We start from the raw sequence: 21,926 nt of genomic DNA on the forward strand, positions 1-21,926 counted from the left end.
TGCTTAAAATGCTGCCGCAGAAAGGAGAATAATGTGTTTTCTGTGTTCACACTGGGGCAAGAAGGCAGCAATGGTTTTACAGGGGAATTCAGAAGAGTGATGAGCAAAACCTTTCTGCTGCTGAGGCTGCTTTCAGCTCCAGAACCACGTGCTTGGGGCTGCTGGCCTGAGCTGGACGGTGCCTGCCGGGCTGGTGTGGCAGAGCTGAGCCGGCCTGAAGGCTCCTCTGAGGCTCTCTCTGCCGCCTCGTGGGCTGCGTTGGCTTCTCATGGGCTGATCTGGTGATGCTGTAGGGCACGTGTAAAGAGCATGAGTGAGCTGGGAAGCTTTTCCTCAGCTAAAGCTAGCAAATAAACTTGCCCTTTTCTTTCTACAAACCTGAGCATCTTCTTTTCGGTGGCAATGGGAAGTGCGTCTCCCTGCCTTACTCCTGCCCGCTTCAGCGAGCGCATCTCGTCCCATCTCTTCATCTGCCATTTCTCCATGCGCATCCTCAGCTTTTCTCTGACTGCTTGTACTCGAACACGATGGACAGTCTCTTAACTTTTATAAGGGTGACAGAGCACTGGAACAGGCTGCCCAGAGAGGTTGTGGAGTCTCCTTCTCTGGAGATCTTCAAAACCCGCTTGGACGCAGTCCTGTGCCACGTGCTCTAGGTGACCCTGCGTGTGCAGGGGGTTGGACTACATGACCTCTAGAGGTCCCTTCCAACCTTAAGCATTCTATGATTCTATGATAAAAACGGGACCATACTTGATCTCACTCCTCTCTCCATCTGCTCCTTCCCTTCATGTCCAAACCTGCTGAACATGACAGGGGGATTCCTTGCTCCCTTGCACTTAGTTAGCCAAAAAGATCCTCACTTTTAAGCGGTTGCCTCTCCCGTGAGTTGCACAACTGGCCCTTCATCTCCTGCTACTTGGCCTCCCTGGCTCCTCCCAAGTAGAGGAGCCCCCAGATCTCCCGGTCTTCGCTGTGCGCAGGCTGGGCTGGGAGCTCGAGCGGAGCCGGGCTGGATCGGACATTTATCGACATAGAAGACCAAAACAACCTGGAAGGAAACGGGGCTTAAGAGCCTGAGAGCGAGCCTTGTTTTCTGAATACTGTAGTATTCAGCACAGTACAATATAGCCTGTGAATACAGTGTATTCATACGCGAACTGTGATATAGATGCAATGTCCTGTTTTTTGTAGGAATTAGTCCTGGTGTGGAAACATTGCATTCCTAAACTCGGATAGACTTTCCCATCTTCTCCATCTCTAAGTGACTTGGCAAAGATTACACCTGAAAAACCTTGTGAAGGGAGGAAAAAAAGGAGGTCACCACCTGCTGGGGATATTTAAATATTCCCATTCTCAAGAAAAAAAGGAAAATAGCACGTCCAAATTCTAAAATTTTTAAATAACCTAGCATCAACTTGCCTAGGAAAATATAGGCTGTTTGTGGATGCTACTCTTCATTTACAATTCTGTAGACATTTGGAGCAGGTCCCCCCATTTTTTAAACATGCTCAATTTTGTGGCTACTGTTTTTCTAGCGTGTCTTTATAGTTGTTTTAACTAAAATCTCTTCACTTTGAGTTGAGAGGAAAAAAGGGGGAAAAAAAAAGTTTTCTCACAATTCCAACTGGGTGTTGAAGTGGTAATATGGAACAGTGGAAATTCGGTGCCGGAATGAGCCTGTACCCAGCATAAACATTCCAGGCAGGTAGTAGGAATAGGGATGAGGCTGCACAGTGGCAGCCCGCTGCGGTTTGCACAGCGCTGGAGCCCTCATTGCACTGAGCACTGCGGTGGGTGCACAGAATCCCACCCCTTTCCCAACCTAAGCAGAGCTTCCACAATCTGCAGCGATGGCCTGAGCTCACGAATAATCATTACCCGTGGTGGTTCGGTGGCTTCTTTGCAAAAGAGTCAAGTCGAAGTCACAATAGATTTTTTCCTGACTTCCCCAGCTTTTTACAGGTCACCAGATGTCAAAAATGGCAAGTGATAAATGAAAGCTGACATTTATTGAAGTCAACTCCCATTTAATCTGTGCATGTGGTTACCATTTTTATAGCATCTGAGTGTTTCATAAGCATCTTTTTTTTTTTTATTTACCTTCACAACAGAAAGGAGAAAAGTTATCTCTAATGAGCATTTATCTACTGTACAGGTAGCACCCTAAAAGATTTTTCTTGCCACAGGTCAGTAGATTTCAGAAACTTCTTTATATTCTAATATAACTTAGCTCACTACTGACTGTAATTTCAGTACTCCTTAAGTAAAAAATAAAATTAAAAAAAATCACCAATGGGGCATTTTTTGTCATCTGAAAATACATATTTGCAGATACAAGGCAGATATGTCTTATCAAGACACTAAAGACAGCAATAAATCTCTAAAAAAAATTAACTGAAATATAAAACATAATTTATTTTGAGATATTAATTTTAGATTCCAGAAACATTTATGTTATACGTTTGAATTTGTGCATTCCAAGACCTGACCAGGTTATGCTATAATTTAGCAACAGGAATTTATTTCTCTGACATCAGCCTCAGGGAAGGTTGTTTGGTATTTCATTCTGTGCTGATATCAGTGGTATATATTGTCATTTTAAATTAAATGCTGTTTATTTGACTTATCATAAACATAATCACCATTCAGAGTAACCTCACTCTAAATAAAGCACCTTCCCCCCAATATAAAACATAATCAACTCTCTCACTTCCATGTTGAAGGAACTTGACAGAGTTCTTGCAGTGCTGTGATACCTGTCATCACTGAATTTAGTTTCATGTGCAGAATAGATGGTTTGGGAGATTAATAATGGCACATTTGGCCTTATTGTGATAGTTGCAAGTTTTAATATAGTTCAGATCCGTGGAGATTGGAGGCCAGATCTGCTGTAGACTTGCATGATGGTTGATGTGAAATGAATTTAGGACCAAGAGTCAATCTCACAGCAATTACAGATATATACTGTATATATAAATATACAGCGAATAAAGGAACAGCCTTTCCCCCACTCCTCAACTCGCTCCTTTCTCTCTGCTTTGTATCCTGAGGCTGTGAGGGGATGATATCTTGCACCGTTGGAGCTGGTAATATAAATGCCTGGGTATCCTGGCAGCCTTCCCCTCCTCCCTAGCTGAATTCCCAAACCTTATTTTTCTGATTCTTCTTATTTTCTTTCCTGTCACCTCCGTGGCTTTTTGATATGGCCATCTTCAGAGTGCCTCTTTTCTGAGCACTTTCATCCCCCTGGAAGCTCTGCTGCTGCCCCGCAGCTTAGAGCGGATCAAAGCAGAGGGTTTGTGCCGGGGTCGGCCCGTTCATCCCTCCTCGGCTGCCGCCTTCCGTAAAGCGGCGCTCAAGCCTGGCTCAGAGCCGAGCCTGTAGAATTATACAGAGTTAACATCCCTTGTTCCCAGTGTCTTCCCTTTGGCACCTCTCACAAATGCTGTAGTAGCTTAAAATTTACCAGTCTGGGATGGGAAGGTGCTTTACAGGCAGTTGATGCCTGTTCCAGGCAGAATTCGATACCTATTGCTTTGTGCTCCAGGTCCTCTTGATTATAAACTGTACCTAAAGCTTCTCCTACCCCTCCCAAATATCACCCTCCTTTGAGAAACAGACCCATCCAGTACCGTGGTGTTGAACCTTTTGGGCATGTCTTAAATGCTGGGGAAAATACGTAGCCATCACATCCTTCCTTCTCGTGGCAGGTAACAGCACTAGGTACGACCTCACCCCCGTCACGGCAGTCAGCGTTCACCTGCTGAGCAGCGATGGGACCCCGGTCCCCGTGAACGGCCCCATCTACGTGACAGTGCCTCTGCCCCCCAACAGCAACCTCAAGCACAATGCACACGTCCCAGCGTGGAGGTTTGACCAAAAATTCGGTAGGTAACGTAATTGTGATCCCCTACGTGGCTGCGTTTGTCTGAAATTAATGCCTTGCTGCATTTATTGTGCCTTGTTAATGCCCTTGCTAGAGTGTATACAAATCTGTTTTTCTGTCCAAAATCAGAGAAGACAATGAGTTGTATTAAGCAAAGCAGCTATGTATCTGATTAGCATTTTGTTCCACTGCTGTATCAAAAAATACTGTAAATATGACATTTTGCAAATATTAAATATGTTGTTAAATCTAGTTTGAGAACATTTGATTTCACCCAGAGACTGAGAAAGAGTGAGGCCTATCAGCAATGGCATTGTACTGAGGTCTGGAGAAATGGGAGCTGCTCTGGTCCTTGCTAGCAGGCAGCTCTCTGACCTTCAGTCCAGCTCACGTTTCTGTGGCTCAATTTCTTGGTTCCCATTAGGAAACGTTAACGATATCTTTCTATTTTGTGACTGACTTTGAGCTTGACTAATGCTATCAGGAAGGAAAGTACATGCAGATTATTAAAAAAAAAATGTGGCGGGGGAAAGCAAAATCCATGAACCATTAGAAAGGATGAAAGATTTTATCAACATAGTCTATTAAATAGACTCATTTTTTTCTAAAACAGCAGGATGAACTTTGCTGTTGTCAGCAGAAACACGGAAATCCCTCCAGAAATCTGTGATTTTTGGCTCCCTGCTTTTTTTTGGTTGCTTGTTGCTATACCATGCTGATCTGCCTGAGACCTTCGATGTGAAAGGATGAAGGAGAATATTGTCCTAGCCCTGGACACTGGGCAGCCCTTCTGAAGGGGGGTGATTTCCCTCTACCCGTCCCACTGTGCCCTGGAAGTAAATACCAGGTGGTTGTTGGAAAAAAGGAGACAGGAGAGTGGAAGGGGAGAAGGGCAGAGGCTCTGTGGAAGCGAGAAGAATTAGGATCCAGACATGTTGGTCAGTCTAACGGGGTTTTGTTCTGCAAAGCAAATTTTTGAGGCAGTTTCTGATTACATCAGAAGAACGGAAGGGAAACCACTATATATGGTGGAGGGGAGAGGGGAGCAGGGAAGGTGAAGAGGGAAATGACCTTTTGGCTTCCTTCCTGCCTCTGCTGAAAAAGATGATGTTTTTCTCCAGTAGTATTCCTGATACAAGATGCAACTGAATATATTAGAGGGCAAAAACGTAGGATTTAGCATAAAATATTTTCAGTGTAGTCCAAGATTGAATTGTAGAGAAGGAGTATGTTGAAAGGATTTAGAGTTTACCTTAACTGCAGAAATGGCCCTTTTCTAGTGGTGCCCTAGCAGTAAGTTTCCCTTATATTCTTCCTGAAATGGATTTTGTTTCGTGTCTCTAGAACTGTTTTGTTTTCACTGGTTCAAAGAAAGCCTTGGAAGACCAGCTCGCATGAGCTTGCCCTGCAGGGAGCACCCAGCACTAACCCGTCCTGTCAGCCGCCCGTTGCCTGCCTCCTTGCAGGCTCCTCAGTGCCTCACTGCTAGCAAAATGCTTCTGATTTTGATTATGGTGCTTTCTTGCTTATGGCCAAACTTCTGTGCCCCTGCAGCAAGGCACAAAAGCTCCCTCTAACCATGCTGTGTGATTTTCAGTGCTGCATCTAATGAGTTAGTTACCCCGTTGTGGGTGTAGGATGTATTAGTACAGATCAATACGTTAATTAATCAGTGCTGCATTTTGCCTCATGAGAAACTGCTGGAGCACTTGTGATGTTAGAAGGGAACAGCAGAAAAACTGCTGCACAAATAAGGGTTTTGTCAGGCCACTTAACTTCGCAAAGCCCTAGAGAAGGAAGGTATTGACGATGTTGCTCAGGCTTCCAGCTCGCACTTCAGTTACAGGGAAGATGTTTGCTTCAGCTCAAGATGTTCAACAAAGATGCATTTAAGGCCTGGCTGCAGCATGCCAGTTCTAGGAGAGTTTTGGCCACATCCCAACCAGTTCAAGTCAGAGCAGCCCAGCGTAATAAATAGAGCAGCTACTCTTATCTTGTACAGGCTACACTCGCATCCTAAGGGCTGTCAAACCAGCCATATCTTGCTGTGGCATTTCAGGAGCTGTTCTTTTCAGTGCTAGTTATGCTGTGGTCTTCCCTTAATAGACATTTAGTGGCTTCAATTTTCACACTTGTATCTGAAAGTGAATGGAGAGGTAGGGATGCCCTGCACAGCTGCCCTGGCGAGCGTCCCGATCGTGTGCGCGGTGCCGCGGGCGCTTGTTCGTGCAGAGGATGCTCTTGCTCGGAATACACGTGGTTTTCATCGTTACCCTGTGAAGTATAAGGTGCTTTAAAAGGCAGAAACATATTTTACTTCTAGGGGAGGGAGCAGAGGAGGGACGGAAATATTAGAAATACCTTTTAATCCGTAGAATCTCATACACGATTCTAAGCACATGATTGGCTAATGTAACAGCAGCATCTGGCTGGAAATGCAGAGATTTTCATAGTTTCTACAGAAATTGGACATATTTGCACATTACAGCAGCCAAAAATAATCAGTGGTGTTAGGGTGTTTACCATAAACAATCTGTATTTTCATTACCACAGTTTCTGTCCTGGAGGGAGGACAGAGAGAGAAGGGGGAGAAACAGCATAGTTGGTCTAAGTCTGTGGGTGACTTTGTTGGTGCAGATGAAACAGGCAGGAGACGCAGGCTGACATCCAAGTAAGACACTCTGCTTCATCTGTTATATACTGATCCCAATAAGATGTTTCATTGCAAAACAAACTTACTGCTTTGTGTGCACAGCAAGAAATTAAAGCAGTAATACCTTTTTGAATAATTAATAAAATGAACAGCAACTAACTATGCCCTGGAGAAGTTTTAGGGTAACTGACTGCACTGAAGCTTATTCTGGTGCTTGAGATGCATTTCAGTGCCCCTCTCTGCTGCAGCTCCTTGAGTGGGTGTTGATAAGCACAGATGCACTGTCATTACAGAGTTATGTACACTAAAATGCAGTTTCACCATTCTGCACTGCTGTTGTGCCTGTATCTGACCCTCAAATCTCAAATAACCCTGGAAGAGCTTTTTTGTATGTATTATGAAACACTTATAGTTTTGAACATAAGAGATGTTTTGGATTATAATGTTGTAATCAGGATTGTTAACAATTTTGTGTTTTCTTTTTCTGCTAAGCTTTATCTCATTTCCCTCAGATTCTGAAGAGATTAAAAAACTTTTTTTTTTTCCTTTACCCATAAGCAGATGGTTGGGATCATGACTTCCTGTATACTTGCCTTGATGTCAGTAGGATTTACAGCAATATAATTAATTTTTCTATTCTTGAACACCAAATTTCTGGCCAAGACTTATTTCTAGCTTTGTCTTCCTCTGTCAAAAGTGCTGGAAATGAATATTACAGATCCCAGCAGAAACTTTGTACCTTCTGCATAATTTCCATCTCCCAGCAGCTGGACTGAGTAACACAGCACTCGCTCTGCTTTTTTTTCCTCAACCTCAATTTGCATTCTCTATACTTTATGTTAAGGTGCCTATTTTTCATATGATTCAGTGAGCAAAACTGTAAGACCAGCATTCTTCATTAGGCTTGCAGTTTCATGCTGCACACTATAGAAGCATAATGTGGCTTCTGGAGTTGTAGGTACAGATCTAGAGCTGTATGTAGATTTTAATGTATTAAGGTAAAGCAGTGTGGCCATGTATTAAGGTAAAGCAGTGTGGCCATGTATTAATGTAAAGCAATGGCAGAATAGAGAGAAGGGCATCTCGGGGAACTTTAATATAGCTTATAAAGAAGAGCACTTTATGTCCTCATCCTTGGTCAGTGCTTTCTATCTGTAATTGATGCCGTAATAGATGTCCAAATACATTTGAAAATATGGTGCTTTTTTTTTCTTTCCTGGGTGATTGCCTGCCCTTTGTTGTAAAATTTCCAGGTTTCCGTGTGTGTGTGTATACAGTCAGGGTTTCCTACTTGTTTCTTCTTCAGCAAAGTGAAGATTATATGTTTGGTCTTCAAAAGAAGCCATGAAGATATATATTTACATGTTGTAGACTGTATTGGTACTAACTGTGTGTGTTAAGTGTGAAAAAGATACAGAACTTGTGCTTTACTTGGCCTTCATATTGTCCTAAGCCCCAGCAAAGGAAGCTTTGCTGTATGAGGAGCAGAGCATATGTGCAAGAAAACACATCCCCTGCCCCTGAAACTCTGAATTTCATACAAGTGTTACAATCAGATCCAGAACATTTGGTTCTAGAACAGATTTGCTGGTAATGTAAAGATTTATTTTCAGATTGCCAGGAGAAGGCCAAAACCTCCACAAGTTCACAGTTACACAGTTTCTGTAGTGTACAAGCTCTTTGGCAACTTGATTTTAACTTCCTTTTTACCTCAACTGTCAAGATTAAATTATTTGTAAAGGATTGAATGACACTGAGGAACACAGACCCTTAACTAACTCTTTCAAAGAATTCTGTATTTTGTGAGTTGCCATAGAAATAGCAGCCACCAAACCCAGCTTTTTATCATGCACGATGCCTCTGTAATAGGTGCAGATATAATTGCAGCCTCGTAGACCGAGCTCCGCTTGGGAAGGAGAGGCAGCTCTTCCTCGGATGCTCCTCAGTGTAGCTCCCTGAGGTACGTTCTCGCTAACACGATTCCTTTGGAGAGGTGGATCCGTTCCTCACGCACTGGAGTGGGTCACAGGAGGTGCTTGTTGTTTGTTTATCAGGATGTACGCTGTTTTTTGAAGCAGATGTGGTGGTTTTCAAACATGTGAGTGATGTCAGCGGAGCCTTGGGCCCACTCCCTGCCTTCTCCCCCTGGACCATCAGAGCCGCGTGAACGGTGTCCGTAGGAATTTATGGCACAGCAGATGAGCTAATATGTGGCATGGCGTTATGTGGAGATTAATAGGACACAGAAGGGATCGAGTCGGTGCCAAAATGGGATGACAGTGCACAAATAATCTGCTCTTTTGTGTCAAGGAAGTAAAATTTGAAACAAAACACTTCATGCCTGGGGACACTGACTTTAGTAACGGGCTGTACATTGTGTCTTGTGGCTGGCATTATAGCTCCACCCGCAAAAGCCATACAGTAGAAGAAAGGAAAAGAGGGACACTAGAAATCAGGAAACGGGGCAAGGTTTCGTGTTCCTGAGGCCTGCTGGAGCTGGTGGTGGTGGGAGTGGGAGCAGGGGGCTGCATCGCCGCAGCTCAGTGCAGAAGAAAGAGGGTCCAGGGTGAGGTGTCCAGCTGGGGCTGGGGGCAGCTGAGGAGGATGTGGGGCAGCCCTGGGGAGATGGATCCAGTCACGTTTTCCAGCTTGAAAAACAGGAACCGAACGTGATTGTGATGGAAGGCTGCCTGAAGTAAAGGCCATAGAGTATTCTGAATTCTTTCAAGGTTTTATTACTCGCTCTAGTAATTTTGTCAGTAAGTGACAATGTGATTAATAATGTAATAAATAATGTGATATCCGTCAAGTACGTCAATGACCAGGAATAGTGGAGCAGCAAGCAAAGCTAGGCTTTCCCATTTGAAATACAATTACTGGTTTATGTATGGAAGTCATTTTCTTTAATAAGTCTCTTCTGTTCTGGCATTCAGGAAGGAAATGCTGAGGGGACCAAAACAACAACACAAGAGATTCTCTCCACAGTGAGGCATTGCTGAAATTATTAAATAATGAAAATCAACATGTTCTTCCATTAATATCTGTCATGTGATTTAAGGGAAAAACTGAGTAGAGGTGACAAAATCTACCAAGCTTCTCAAACACGAGTAATAAAATGAACCATTAGATTTCTTCCTTGCAAAAATCTTTCAGGTATCATGTTAAAAGTGTGCGTTTTCCATACAGCACACCAAATAATGATGGTACTGCTAAATCAGTAGGTTTTAGGCATGGAAGGCTTGTATAACAAATTCTGTGCGAGTGGAAGAATAATGAAGGCATGAGCTCAGAGCGGGGACATTTATTTTTTTGATGTTGCTTAGCAACTCCAAAAACAAAATTGTAATATTAACTTAAATGCTAAGAATTTTTAAACCCCTGTGTATTTAGGGGGTGGAAGAAAGAGGAAAATAATGTCTACTAATGGTCAGGAAGGAATTTTTCAACTTCCTATTTCCATGACTTTTACCTTTTTAGAAAATAAACACAAGTAAAACCAAAAATCCATCCTTCTGGAGCAAAACGTGGGCACTGATGCAGATAGAGGTGATTTTCTACTTGGAAAAAAAAATCTTATAAGCAGTTTTCAGTAGGCAGAATGACACGGTACAATTTATGTATGCTGGAACATACTTGAAGATATTTTCACAAACTTGTCCTTCATTAATGCCGTAAGAACATTGCCATTGAATTGTCTAAATCAATTACTGCTAGAAACACTGTTAGTGAATTCTGAGTATCCTTTGCTGTCCCACACTCTGTCTGATAATAACCTACCTCATTCCTTTTGACACATACATCTCCACTTAGCTGTGAATCTTTGCTTAAGCAGGCAATCCAAGGCATCATACACATCATGGAAGAGATCTCTGCTGAAGGAAAGCCACTTCTCATTAAGAAATGTTTATTTAAACATTTACGCTATCAAATAGTGATAAAAGTATCTTTTGTTTCTTTCCACAAGTCTCCTGTTCAGGAAAGATAATCTTGTGAATAAAAATAAATTCATATAATGGGATTATGCTTAATTTGCTCTCAGACTAATTGGATCCTCTTATTTGTCAAATCTATTGGAACCAGATCATTTGTGCTGTAAGTAGCACAGTTTTGTTTCCCTGCTCGGTGGCTTTCGGTGTGATTGGATGAGCCCATCGCCAGTTGTTCAAAAGAAGCGAAAATAGAAAGCAGAATAGAAAGCAAATGATATTTTATCAGTAGAGACGTTTCCTTCTGAAAGCTCGCATGCAAAAGTAATTTAGGAGAAAATAAACATAGCTATCACAAATTTAAATGCTTGTGTTGTTTAGATTGTAGCACTTGTCCTGTGTGCTGAAACTGAGAGCTTTGCTGCTCAAGCTTGCTCATCTCCCATTGGTAAGTCCTAAAAGCTGCCTGAAATAGATAAGCATTCTCATCAGAAGCAAAGTTACAGCAAAGTTACAAGATACTTCTCTCTAGCAGAGCTAATTTCTCTAACAGAGCTAATGCTTTGCCACAGTCTTCAACTTGTTTCTGGTGTTTGGGTGTTTTTCAGTCAGTTGAAGCTCGGCTTCCTCCATCTGATTACTTTTTGATTAGTATTTCTATTAAAGTACTCTGATTTCGGTATGCTTTGTGGAGTTAATAATGACAGTTCTTTTATCCTGCCTTTAAGTCAGGTGCATAATGGAAGGCTGCGCTGCTGTCCTAAATACTTGTCAAGAAGATATTTGTTAAATGACACCATTTATTAAATAATAATAATAAAAAACAGTACCACTAACTATATTTTGCTGAGGAAAGAGTTAAACTCCTAGGTTTTCCCACTACCATTAGTTTGAGCCAAGAGACATCTCCCCTGACTTGAATCCTGGATCAGCATGTTGGCCCCACTGAGCAGTAATAGAGGAAAAAGAGGAAGAGAAATGTAAAAATGATCTATAAGCAAGACTGTCTCTATATATAGATTTTTTCCATGAAGCACCAGACGCTCTTTATGAATTGATGACAAATTGGCCCAAATCATATGGTGCTGACAAACCATTCTGAACGTGCAGTTTCTGCTCCAGAGATGCTTTGGCATCATTTCTCTGGAGCTGCAGAACCCATCTAGGACAGAAGTGAGCAGTTCCATTGCATCCAGTCACTTGTCCTGCTTTCTGTTTAATACTCATGTTTATTTTTTATTACTTAACAGTTGTTGCACACCATGTACAACTTAGGAAGCAGTGAAACCACGTGGTTGTGCAGGCTTAAGGGAGAAAGGACATGGATAAGAAGGTTTGGGTAACAACAAATTCCTGTCATAATACTGAGCCATGCAGCAGGGTAAGACCCCCCCTTTCCCTTCTGAGACTTTCTGCTTGGTTCTCCTGCAATTGCGATGCTGCCTGCGCAGAAGAACCTGGACCGTTGTCCTTATGCCATTTGCCACCTAGTGAGTGGGAGAGGGCAGGAAATGGAAGGAGATTTTTACTCACTGCCCCTCAGCCTCCGTCCTTGTGCACAAGAGCAGATACGTGGGGACATAAAGGGTAGTGAGCTGCACCTTCAGAAAAGGTTGCTTTTGCTAGGAAGAATCTGGGATGGCATCGGAAATCCATCCACAAGGCTGCGCAGCTATACAGTTCTTAGTCAAGGTGGTTTGAAAAGCTTAAGAGCATAGCTGGGAATGATTTTGCCTTGATATGAGGTCTGGCATTAGTTATTTACGGCAAGGTGTTGCCCATAGGAAGCTATAACAACCCTACTCATTCTTCAGTGGCAGTTAAATGTGATACTAGAACATAGAAAGGGTGAAGCGAGAGAGCTGGAACTGCACTGATGGACTTGCAGGTACTGATGGCACCTCGGTTCCCCACGATGCCATGTTGGGTTTTGGCTGTGTGAAACAACACAGGACTTTGTGCTTTGGCCATTTCCACTCAAAGCCGATGTGCTGCTGTTGCAGAGGATGGGGGCTCTGCTTTTTCCCACTATCCGTTTTGTCAATGAACTTTAAGAGATGGCATAAATGAGAGAAAATGAGAATTTTCAGCAAATTCTGACCAACAAGGGCTCACAAAAGGTACTGGGTGAGATGGTTTCCCCGCAGTTCCCAGGAGCCCACGCTTGGCTTCGTCCTGGGAAGCAGCTTGTTCTCTGTGAACACAGGGCTATTTAAACGGCAGTTCCTTTGTAGCTGTCACCACATTCTAATGTGCGGGGTATGGACTTTCTCATACTTAACAGAGGAGCATTGTAAGTCTTGTCTGATGATGTCCAGTACCAGATTCATTATCTGGTATGTTTTAAAATCTCTTAACTGTCTGTTAGAGAGGGGGAATACCATTTTTTCCTATTGTTACACCCACCCATAATTTTTCTGGAGCACATCCAGTGGTTAGCAACGACGGGTGTCCTCAACGAGCGGAAGACGAGCCCAGAGCCTGCCTGACCTTGTGCAGTAGTCACTGTCATTGCTTACCCTGCAAGTACAGGGATTGCTTTTGTGGGTAGAATATGAGCAATCGGTGCTGCTGCTTGTTTGGCAGGATGGCAGCCGAGCTCTGCTCGCCGCGATAAGAGCGCGGCCGCTGTCAGCGTCTCGGTCGCTGCGTTATGCAAGCGCGGTGCTGTTGAGCAAAGGGCTTTTAAAGAGGCATTGCAAGGATTCTGCTCGTTAGGACGCAGTGGTTAGTGACCAAAGCAAGCTGGACACAAGTTCCCCCTAGTGAAGAAATCAATAATAACTTCTGCTCAAAGAGATAACTGGAAAAATAGACTATACAGATAATGAACTTTGCTGCATTACCTACTTATATGTTCTGTGTGTGTGCGTGCATATGAACATGAATTTAAGGGCTTAAGAGGCTATGAAGGAAGGCAGGGTGAATTCATCACCCAGGCCCTTCCATTCTTTTTTTTTTTTTCTTAGCATGTTTTTTTATCTCTGCCAGTCTTAATGTTGTGTTTCACGCAGCTGCATATTTAAGTGGTTGGTGGATAATCTTCCTTTTCTGAAGCAGCTGTTTTCTCAGGCCTAGCATCTGGGTGTCAATTACTTGCTCCACAGATTTTGCAGAAGCAAATTGTGATGTTTAGGTTTAACAGAGTTTCTCATCAAATGGCATTTTAGGCACAACACAGAACAGAAGCAGTTTTTGACACTGTGAAGTAATTTTTCAGCTTGTGATTCAGGGCTCTTGGAATGACACATTCCTCAGAAGTGCATTGGAGAAAATCTGAAAAGTTGCTCTTTGGAGAAGAGAGTGAATCTGCTTTTCCTAATTTTTCCCAAAACTGCACACATAAATGTACTGCACACAAGTTCATCTTAGCCTCAAATACATCACAAATTTTCAATATTTACCTGTATGTAGAAATTCTCATTCATGTATGTTTTTGTAACAACCTGTCACTATATTCATGTGGAATTATTAATAACCAAATAGTGGACTTCAAGGGTAAAGGAAAAAATCAATAGTAAAGAAGAAATAAGTAGTCAGAAAAGGCATTCTCATCTATACTAGATTTGCACAGATGGATAATTTAAGAAACGCTGAAGAAATCATCAGTATCTCAGAGGTATTAAAAATACATAATCTCTTGAGTGTGTGCTGTACTCTGCCAAGCAATCACAGAGTATTTAGCAATGTCTGGAAAAAAAAAAGTAAGTTTTCAGAAATTATGCATAGGCGCCTGTTTAAAGGAAGAATTACAAGTACAAGGCACAAGTTTTCTTTGAAGGGAGCGTTTGAAGCAGGGTAAGGTAAATGCAGCATTTCCTCTCCTTGTGCCAGAAGCACAGAGCTGCCGCACGGCGACGCGGAGGGTTTATGGCGGCTCTCTGCAGGCCTCAGCTGTGCTGCCGGTGGGACTGAGGGGCGTGAGGAGGAACCTCCTTCTCGAGCTTCCCTCGTTCCTGGCCTGCTGCGACACACACTGGCTGAGGGCCCCCACGGAGCAGGGCTGCTCGCGGAGGTGCCCCCGGCATGGAGGCGCAGGCTGCCAGGCCCCGCTCCCCGCGCGCCGGCCTGCTGGGCGGCCCTCGCGCCTTCCTGCGCCCTCACGCAGCCCCGGGACCCGCGGGGAGCCCGGCTGGGCTACAAGCCACCCGGAATGCCAGAAAGGGGAGTTTTAAACCACGCTGCTGCACGCTTAGGTTTGTTTTGTGGCTCCAGAGCCGAAGCCACGACATGACGGGAGGGCCCACGTGAGGGCCACAGGGAGGAAGCGTCAGCAGGGAAGGGATGTAGCTGGTGTTTCAGATATGTTTGTTGCTGCTTATTAGAATGTCAATAAAATGTTCAAGCCCAAAAGGCACACGGTGCAATTACTTTTTCCTAAAGGCATTTGTTCTTTCGCATGTGCCCATATGTAGATACCATTACATGCTTTCAGGTGAATTCTTGTTTAGAAAAAATAGGCTGTTCTCGTCATTTAATTTCCAGCTGTCTATGGAATAGCAATCCTGTGTTTATTTCAAAGAGAATAAAAGTGAGAGCTGTATACAATCCATATGGGCTGATCAGTGTATAGGAAACTATAGTGATCTTTTTTCCTTCAGTCTTAGAGTCACATATTAAAAATGTAAGCAGCTGTTTCAGTTTTTAAAGGTTATTCTGTAGCCCGGTTTTGCCATATAACTTACCTTGTGAAAATAGAACAGCTCTCAAGTAGTACAGATTGTCTGCTGGACTGCTGAAGAGTTTTGACTACTTAAACACATGGTTCTAAGGTTGTTGATCTTATTTGTTCTGAAATTACCATTTGATAATTCTAAAAAAGTCTGATATTTCCTCTGAAAAACGTATTCTAAAAAAATTGTCATCCATTACCAGACGAGCAGTATTCCTGAACCCGTACACAATCTGAATGACTTGTCACTGCCGAAGGACAGAGACTTTACGTGTCTTGGGAATAGCCTTCATGAGCCTGTCTCTGTATGGGAAACTAACTCCTGGGGGAAGCATTTTCTTTACTGTTGCAGAATTTGTCAGCCAATGCAGGAGACGAATGTGTGGCGTAGGGGACTGCTGCGTGCGTGCAAGCTTCTGTCTTTTTAGAGGTTTGATGTCTACGTATAATCAGCTTTAGAAATATCCTTGTTCAAAAAAAGAAAATCTAAAATAACAGTGATTATTTTCTTTAATCCTTTTTCAAAGCTCCATTTGATTTTAAACAGCTTCTTTTATGTACATCAGCTTTGAGTTGGCCACAGAGATGAGTGCTTGTGGGAGCCCTCAAATGCCGCTGACGGAGGCATGACCTTATCATGCACCTACAGCATTGTACAGCAGTGCTTAGTGCACAGATAGACTTGGTTACAGTTTGCATTTCCAGCTGTCTGCAGTTGTTCCAGAGAGAGGTTCTGTGTCTGTAATGCCTTCTACATCCTTATATTTACAGGGACATGGCTGAAGAGTAGTTTTGGCCTTGTACAGCAAGAAGGAAATCAATTGACTTGGACTTACATTGCACCTCAGCTGGGCTACTGGGTTGCAGCTATGTCGCCTGCTATCCCAGGTAAGATGGAACTGAATTTTATTGATAGGACCAACTGAGTAATTATTTGTTCATATATAATGTTTATATTTTGCAGAATGACCTCATTTGAGATGCCACAGCTTGACCAATAATGGAGTGTTATAAAACGGAAATCTGAAAGTAAAGGGCTAAAATCTTTGGGGAAGATGGTGTTCCAAATTTTTTTGAGCGTGTTAATCTCCAAATATCAAAGTAGGAAACTTTTTAATGAAAGTGGTTTTTGCTTTGACGCATGCTTAAGTAGAGCCATTACTAGAAAATGTAGGGAGTTGTAATATCAATATATTGATATTTCAGTGGATAGAAAAATATCCACTGTGCCGTTTCAGTGCAGAAACTTAGAGAATTTACCAAAGGTCAGCAGTGCCCTGGATGGTTTAGCTGATTGGTTGTTTTTTTAATGCCTACACTGCATTTTGCCATGATTCAGGCTTTATATATCTTTGTGACTCAGTAACTTACACTGTGAATAACTTCAGGTTTCAGGAGGCAGATGAGCTTCTTGGTTGCCATTTGCAAGATTCTTAGGCAACTTTTGAAATCACTTTGATTTTGGTATTTGTGTACTTCTGTGCCCGCTGCAATTATTAATGTTGTAGCCAAGTCTTCATTTTTTTTCTCTCTGTGGCTGGCTCACGTTTCTTAGTAGTAGTTTTCCAGTCACCAGTAATTACAGATACCTCTACATAAACCAGGCAACCAACCAAAAATTTCTCCTCTTAGAGATTTTATTAGGGGCTTTTTTTTTTTGAATGAAAACCAAATATAGTAGGAATGGAAACATTCTTTCCTTGGCTGTGCAAAATACATAAACTACATCTAACCAGCAAAACACACTCTAATATGAGGATCATTTTCAAACTCCACTTGCATATTCCACTAAGTTCCTTTGTGATACAGAAAACACTTGGAGTTTCTGCTGTGCTACCTTATGCAAGCTTTTTATTTAAGATGATACTAGGTAAAACTGGAATATTCACCTGATTCGTTGCTGAACAGAGCTTAGGTGCAGGTGCAAATCAGTGTAAACTATCACTAAATTTAATGGAATCTTAAAAAAATTACTGTACCTCTAAAAAAAAAAAAAAAAACTGCCAGGAGCCAAATGTTTCCAAGTGCAGCTCTGCTCCAGATGGTAAGGCAGCTATAATCATGAATTTTGACCCCGTAACTCTAAAGCTGTCCTGGATGTGCTTACATTTGCCCTTACAGTTTTACTTGTAGGGCAGAGCATCTGTTTGTGTCCTATCCTCCCTTCTTCCTGAGGGCTAGATCAGCACTGCTAGAGTTGTGTTACAAAGGGAACCACATCTTAATGAAAAACTTACATGGTTTATCTCTTCCCCTACTTACTTAATGTCCTATAGCAACAGTATCCATTATATAAAAGTAGTGCCAGAGTAGAATGTATATATTTTTATATTTTCCTGATGTTATTTTAAGCAAATTACTGTCTGTCTGCTTATTTCATCTTCTCATTTCTTATCTCCAAAAATGGGCAAAATGAACGTTGTGTTCCTAGCAGTGGCTCTACAGACCACCAAAGACACACAGATGATTTTCTCGAAACCTCATGATCTGCAACCTTAATGTTGCCCAAGTATACAGGTCAACATTTGCTGTCCTACCTGCATGTTACTTGGTTAGCTGGTGCTGTACCTCCTTCCTTACTTACGGATGAAAATCTGGGACTGTATTTCAAATTGATGTTAAGGGTATTACAAACTAATGGGGCTACACATGCATAGCTGTGAACAGATACTGTCCACATGCGTGTGTTGGTATGTTGAAAAATTTCTGAAGCACTATTGAAACCTGGAGTTACAACACTCACCAGTGGCCTGGTTTTAAAGCTACTGAAGATCCGCTTGGCTTGGCCTAGAATTATGAGCACCAGCACTTCTTCCACAGTATCCTTTACTGCACTGTATGTACTACTTAATGCAAAGCTACACAAGTGTATTTATAGAGAGAAATCTTTTACCACGATGCTGGAAGATGCTGTGATGGCTTTTTCTCCAGTGATAAGAGATGAGGGTATCAGCATCAGGATTTGGAAGGCAGCATTCACTTTTGCATGCTCCCTTTGAAGCTAACTGCTTTTCCACAGAATGATCCGTTTCTTTGGAGCTGCAGTCACGAAAAGCCGCTCGTGCTTCCCCCACTGCCCGCTCCGCGCCGGAGAGGCTCAGCTCAGCTCAGCTCAGCAGGCACCAGGGCTGAGTGGCAGTGCTCTTCACTTAGCACCCTCGTGCAAGGGAGGCCATCCCTCTCTTTGCTTAAAGTGTTCATCCTCCTTTTATTTGCAGATTGTCACACGTCTAACTGCTCTTTTCTGGCCTTCCAGGTCCTGTTGTCACACACGACATTACCAGCTATCATACGATGTTTCTTCTGGCAATCTTAGGAGGGATGGCTGTCATCCTTCTTGTCTTGCTGTGTCTCCTTTTGTATTATTGCAGGTAAGATCCACCATTCTAGGTACTTAGTTCATGTTGGAAATGTAAGATTTTCTGTGCCCATAAAATTAAAGGTTCTATACGCAAACTTTTTTTTTTTAACATTTTTTACAAAAAGAAGAGGAAGAAAGCCCTTGAAATAGAAGCATACAGGGAGATAAATTTCATGTGTTGCTGGTTGCATACTGCATAATCCATACCTTTGGTAGGTTGGTAATTGAAAAAATCTCAGCACCTTATGATTTACAGCTGTGTGTTCCTTATGAAATGTTTTAAAACCTCCTATCAAATATAGGCTTGAGACTGAGGATCTCTGAAATCATTCCTGTTCTGCACCTGCAATTCATCTGTTCTCATCAAACCTAACTACAAATTTACATTAAGTCTTGAACAGCAAATGTATACTAATAAGTTATTTTATATTTGTCTTTTCTAGACGTTTGCTGCAGATTATAATTGGTGCTTGAGATATTTCCTGTTCGCCAGTAGTTTGTCGTTGATTTCGTCTTTGCTGTTTTAATCAGTGCTTAAAAATCTTTCCTTAGGACACACTTGTTGATCTTCTTTCTGTACAATAGTCATATTTATGTTATTTCTTTTGTTACCGGCTTTTACAGAAGAAAATGTTTAAAACCACGTCAGCACCATAAGAAGCTGCAGCTTCCCACAGCACTGGACACTTCCAAGAAGGATCAAGCAACCTCTATGTCACATATAAATTTAATATTTTCCCGGCGTGAGTCAGAGTTTCCAGGCGGGCTCTCTGTTGCTAGCAATGGACACGGCGAAACCTCGGGAGCCAAGGAATTAATCAGCGCTGTCCGCATGGAGATGGTGTCCGCCAGCGGAGAAGCAGATCTGCACACACCTATGCTCAAACACTCGTTCACCACTTCCCAGGAGTTTAGCTCCCGGGAGGAGCTGCTTTCTGACAAGGAGAAAGACAAGAGCAGAATTTCCTTGGATGACCTGACTCCCAGCGGGTCCCTGAGAAAAGACTACCACAAATCAGCTGATAGTTTTCCTTTAAAGACAAGAAAATCTACAGAAACTGTTGAGGGCTATGAGTCCCCCATCAAAGATGAGTACAGGAGAAGCTACAACGCTATGCTGTCTCAGCCTCTGTTTGAAAAGCAAGAGAGAGAAATCCAAGTATCTATGAATCATATAGCTACTGGAAGTAAATACAATATTCAGGAACAAATATACCCCACACCTCCAGCCCCTGAAAAAGAACTGTTGGACTGCAGACCTACTGAATGTATGATGTCTCGTTCAGTGGATCACCTTGAACGACCTACATCTTTCCCTCGACCAGGTCAGTTAATTTGCTGCAATTCTGTTGACCAAGTTAACGACAGTGTTTACAGAAAAGTTTTGCCCGCGTTGGTCATTCCAGGTCACTACATGAAATTACCGGGCGAACACCCTTACGTTAGCCAGCCGCTGGTGGTTCCAGCTGACCAGCAGATTGACATAGAAAGACTCCAGGCGGAGCTCCCGAACCCCCACGTGCGGCTTTTTCCGCACCCGCCGCAGCAGCTGCAGCCGCAGCAGTTGGCCTCGCAGGCAGTATCTCAGCAGCATTTGCAGGACGCAGGTGCAGCTGAGTGGAGCCAACAAAACGCTTCCATGTCCGAATCTATCTCCATTCCTGCCTCGCTGAACGATGCATCCCTGGCGCAAATGAACAGCGAAGTGCAGCTCCTTACAGAAAAGGCTCTGATGGAACTGGGAGGGGGGAAACCCTTGCCTCATCCTCGGGCATGGTTTGTTTCTCTAGATGGGCGTTCCAACGCTCACGTTAGACATTCGTACATTGACCTCCAAAGAGCCGGTAGGAACGGGAGCAACGACGCCAGCTTGGACTCCGGCGTTGACATGAACGAACCCAAATCTGCCCGCAAGGGAAGAGGAGGAGAGCACCCGTCGGCGGCGCCGAGCCACCCCGCGGCGCCGGAGCAGCAGCAGCAGCAGCAGCAGCGCGAGCGCAGGGTCGGGGACGGCACGGCCTACACGCAGCTCGTGTACCTGGAGGACATGGACCAGAGCGGCAGCGAGTGCGGCACGGCCGTGTGCAGCCCCGAGGACAGCGCCCTGCGCTGCCTGCTGGACGGCCCCGGCAAGAGGAGCGGCGCGCAGCTGCCCAGCCTGCAGGAGGAGAGCAGGACTGCGGAGCCCAGGCCGGAGCCCTCAACGAGCCCCGCGCGCGGAGCGGCCCTTCGCGACGAGGACGAGGACGAGGAGGATGACCAGGGTGAGGATAAGAAGAGTCCTTGGCAGAAACGAGAGGAAAGACCACTAATGACATTCAATCTAAAGTGAGCTGTTGTGAAAATCCACCGTTCCGTGGAGTATAAAATTGCCAAATATTCTTTCTGTGGAAGTGCTTGATTTTTTTTTCTTTTTTTTTTTTTTTGTTGTGGAGAAAAAAAAAAAGAGAAAAACTGTGGTGAGCAACTTTTGAAAGAACTTATAATGCATTACTGTGTAAATGTTAGAAAAGATTTAAAATCATTCCTCTGATTTAACGGCTGCCTCCAGTGAGATAGCTGAACAAAGAGTGTGATTGTTATTCCATATACTTGATATTGGTCATCCAGGATGTTAAAAATGCTGACAGATTGTTTGGGTTGGTTTATGACCTCAATCTCCTTATGAATGGGAGCTGGTAAAACTGTTGTTAGATAGGCCCATTTTATGTTGATAATGCTACTGAAAGAGTATCTTAAAAACCCTAGTTTGACACGTGGTGTCCAAAATTGTGCATTATCTCAATGAAAGGCTATGCATTGCTGCTTTTAGTAATATTTTGCTTCTACTATGCTTTTCTTAATTTTACAAGTTGGTTGTAAACATTTTATGTCCTTTATTATAAACTACTCAGCAATTTTTTTAATGTAAAACTGCAGGAAACTTGAGTAGCATCCCTTAGCATTGAAGCCTTTTTCTGAAACCAAACTGAACTTTGTGTCAACTAAGACTCCTCTAATTCTGGTCCCACTTACTCAAAGTGCCTTTTTTACAGTAACAATGAACAGTCCCTTCTTTTGCTAACTCCTTTTAATTGACCCCGTTTGGGATTTTATAAACTTCTGGACTTTTACCTTTTACTTTAAGCTGCATGCCAAGAGTCCCGTTTTGTGCTGAGCATTTCTCATTTCAGTACAGCGTATTCTGTAACTATCATGTATATTGTGGATTCTGTTTAGCCAGGGTAGACTTAGAGGACATTTTAAAGGCCCCAGGGTAGCCAAGAAGATAGTTTCATGGACTGTATATATTGTTAGTTTTCTCTGGAAGCATATGAGCTCATCTTGCTCATGTAAAACGGACTGTGGACCGAGCAAGTGGACTGAATGTGTCTAAAAAAGTTTTTTTTTTAATGTATTATCCAAAAGTGCCAGAATTGCTCTTC

General features: G+C 43.0%; 1 protein-coding gene across 1 annotated transcript in view; it reads left to right on the forward strand.

Annotated features, from left to right (window-relative positions):
• FAM171A1 (family with sequence similarity 171 member A1) overlaps window positions 1-21,829 on the forward strand; it is a 77,663-nt gene extending 55,834 nt beyond the window's left edge. The window contains exons 5-8 of the mRNA XM_088533541.1: window positions 3,714-3,890; window positions 15,912-16,028; window positions 18,397-18,511; window positions 19,126-21,829. Of these exons, the coding sequence (XP_088389667.1) occupies window positions 3,714-3,890; window positions 15,912-16,028; window positions 18,397-18,511; window positions 19,126-20,833 (2,117 nt within the window). The 3' untranslated portion in view covers window positions 20,834-21,829. The remainder of the gene's footprint in view (window positions 1-3,713; window positions 3,891-15,911; window positions 16,029-18,396; window positions 18,512-19,125) is intronic.
• The last annotated feature ends 97 nt before the right edge of the window (window positions 21,830-21,926 follow it).

This window comes from Tinamus guttatus, unplaced genomic scaffold (genome assembly GCF_059628265.1).
Source record: "Tinamus guttatus ecotype Peru unplaced genomic scaffold, ASM5962826v1 Tinamus_guttatus_pri_ptg000509l, whole genome shotgun sequence".
NCBI lineage: Eukaryota > Metazoa > Chordata > Aves > Tinamiformes > Tinamidae > Tinamus > Tinamus guttatus.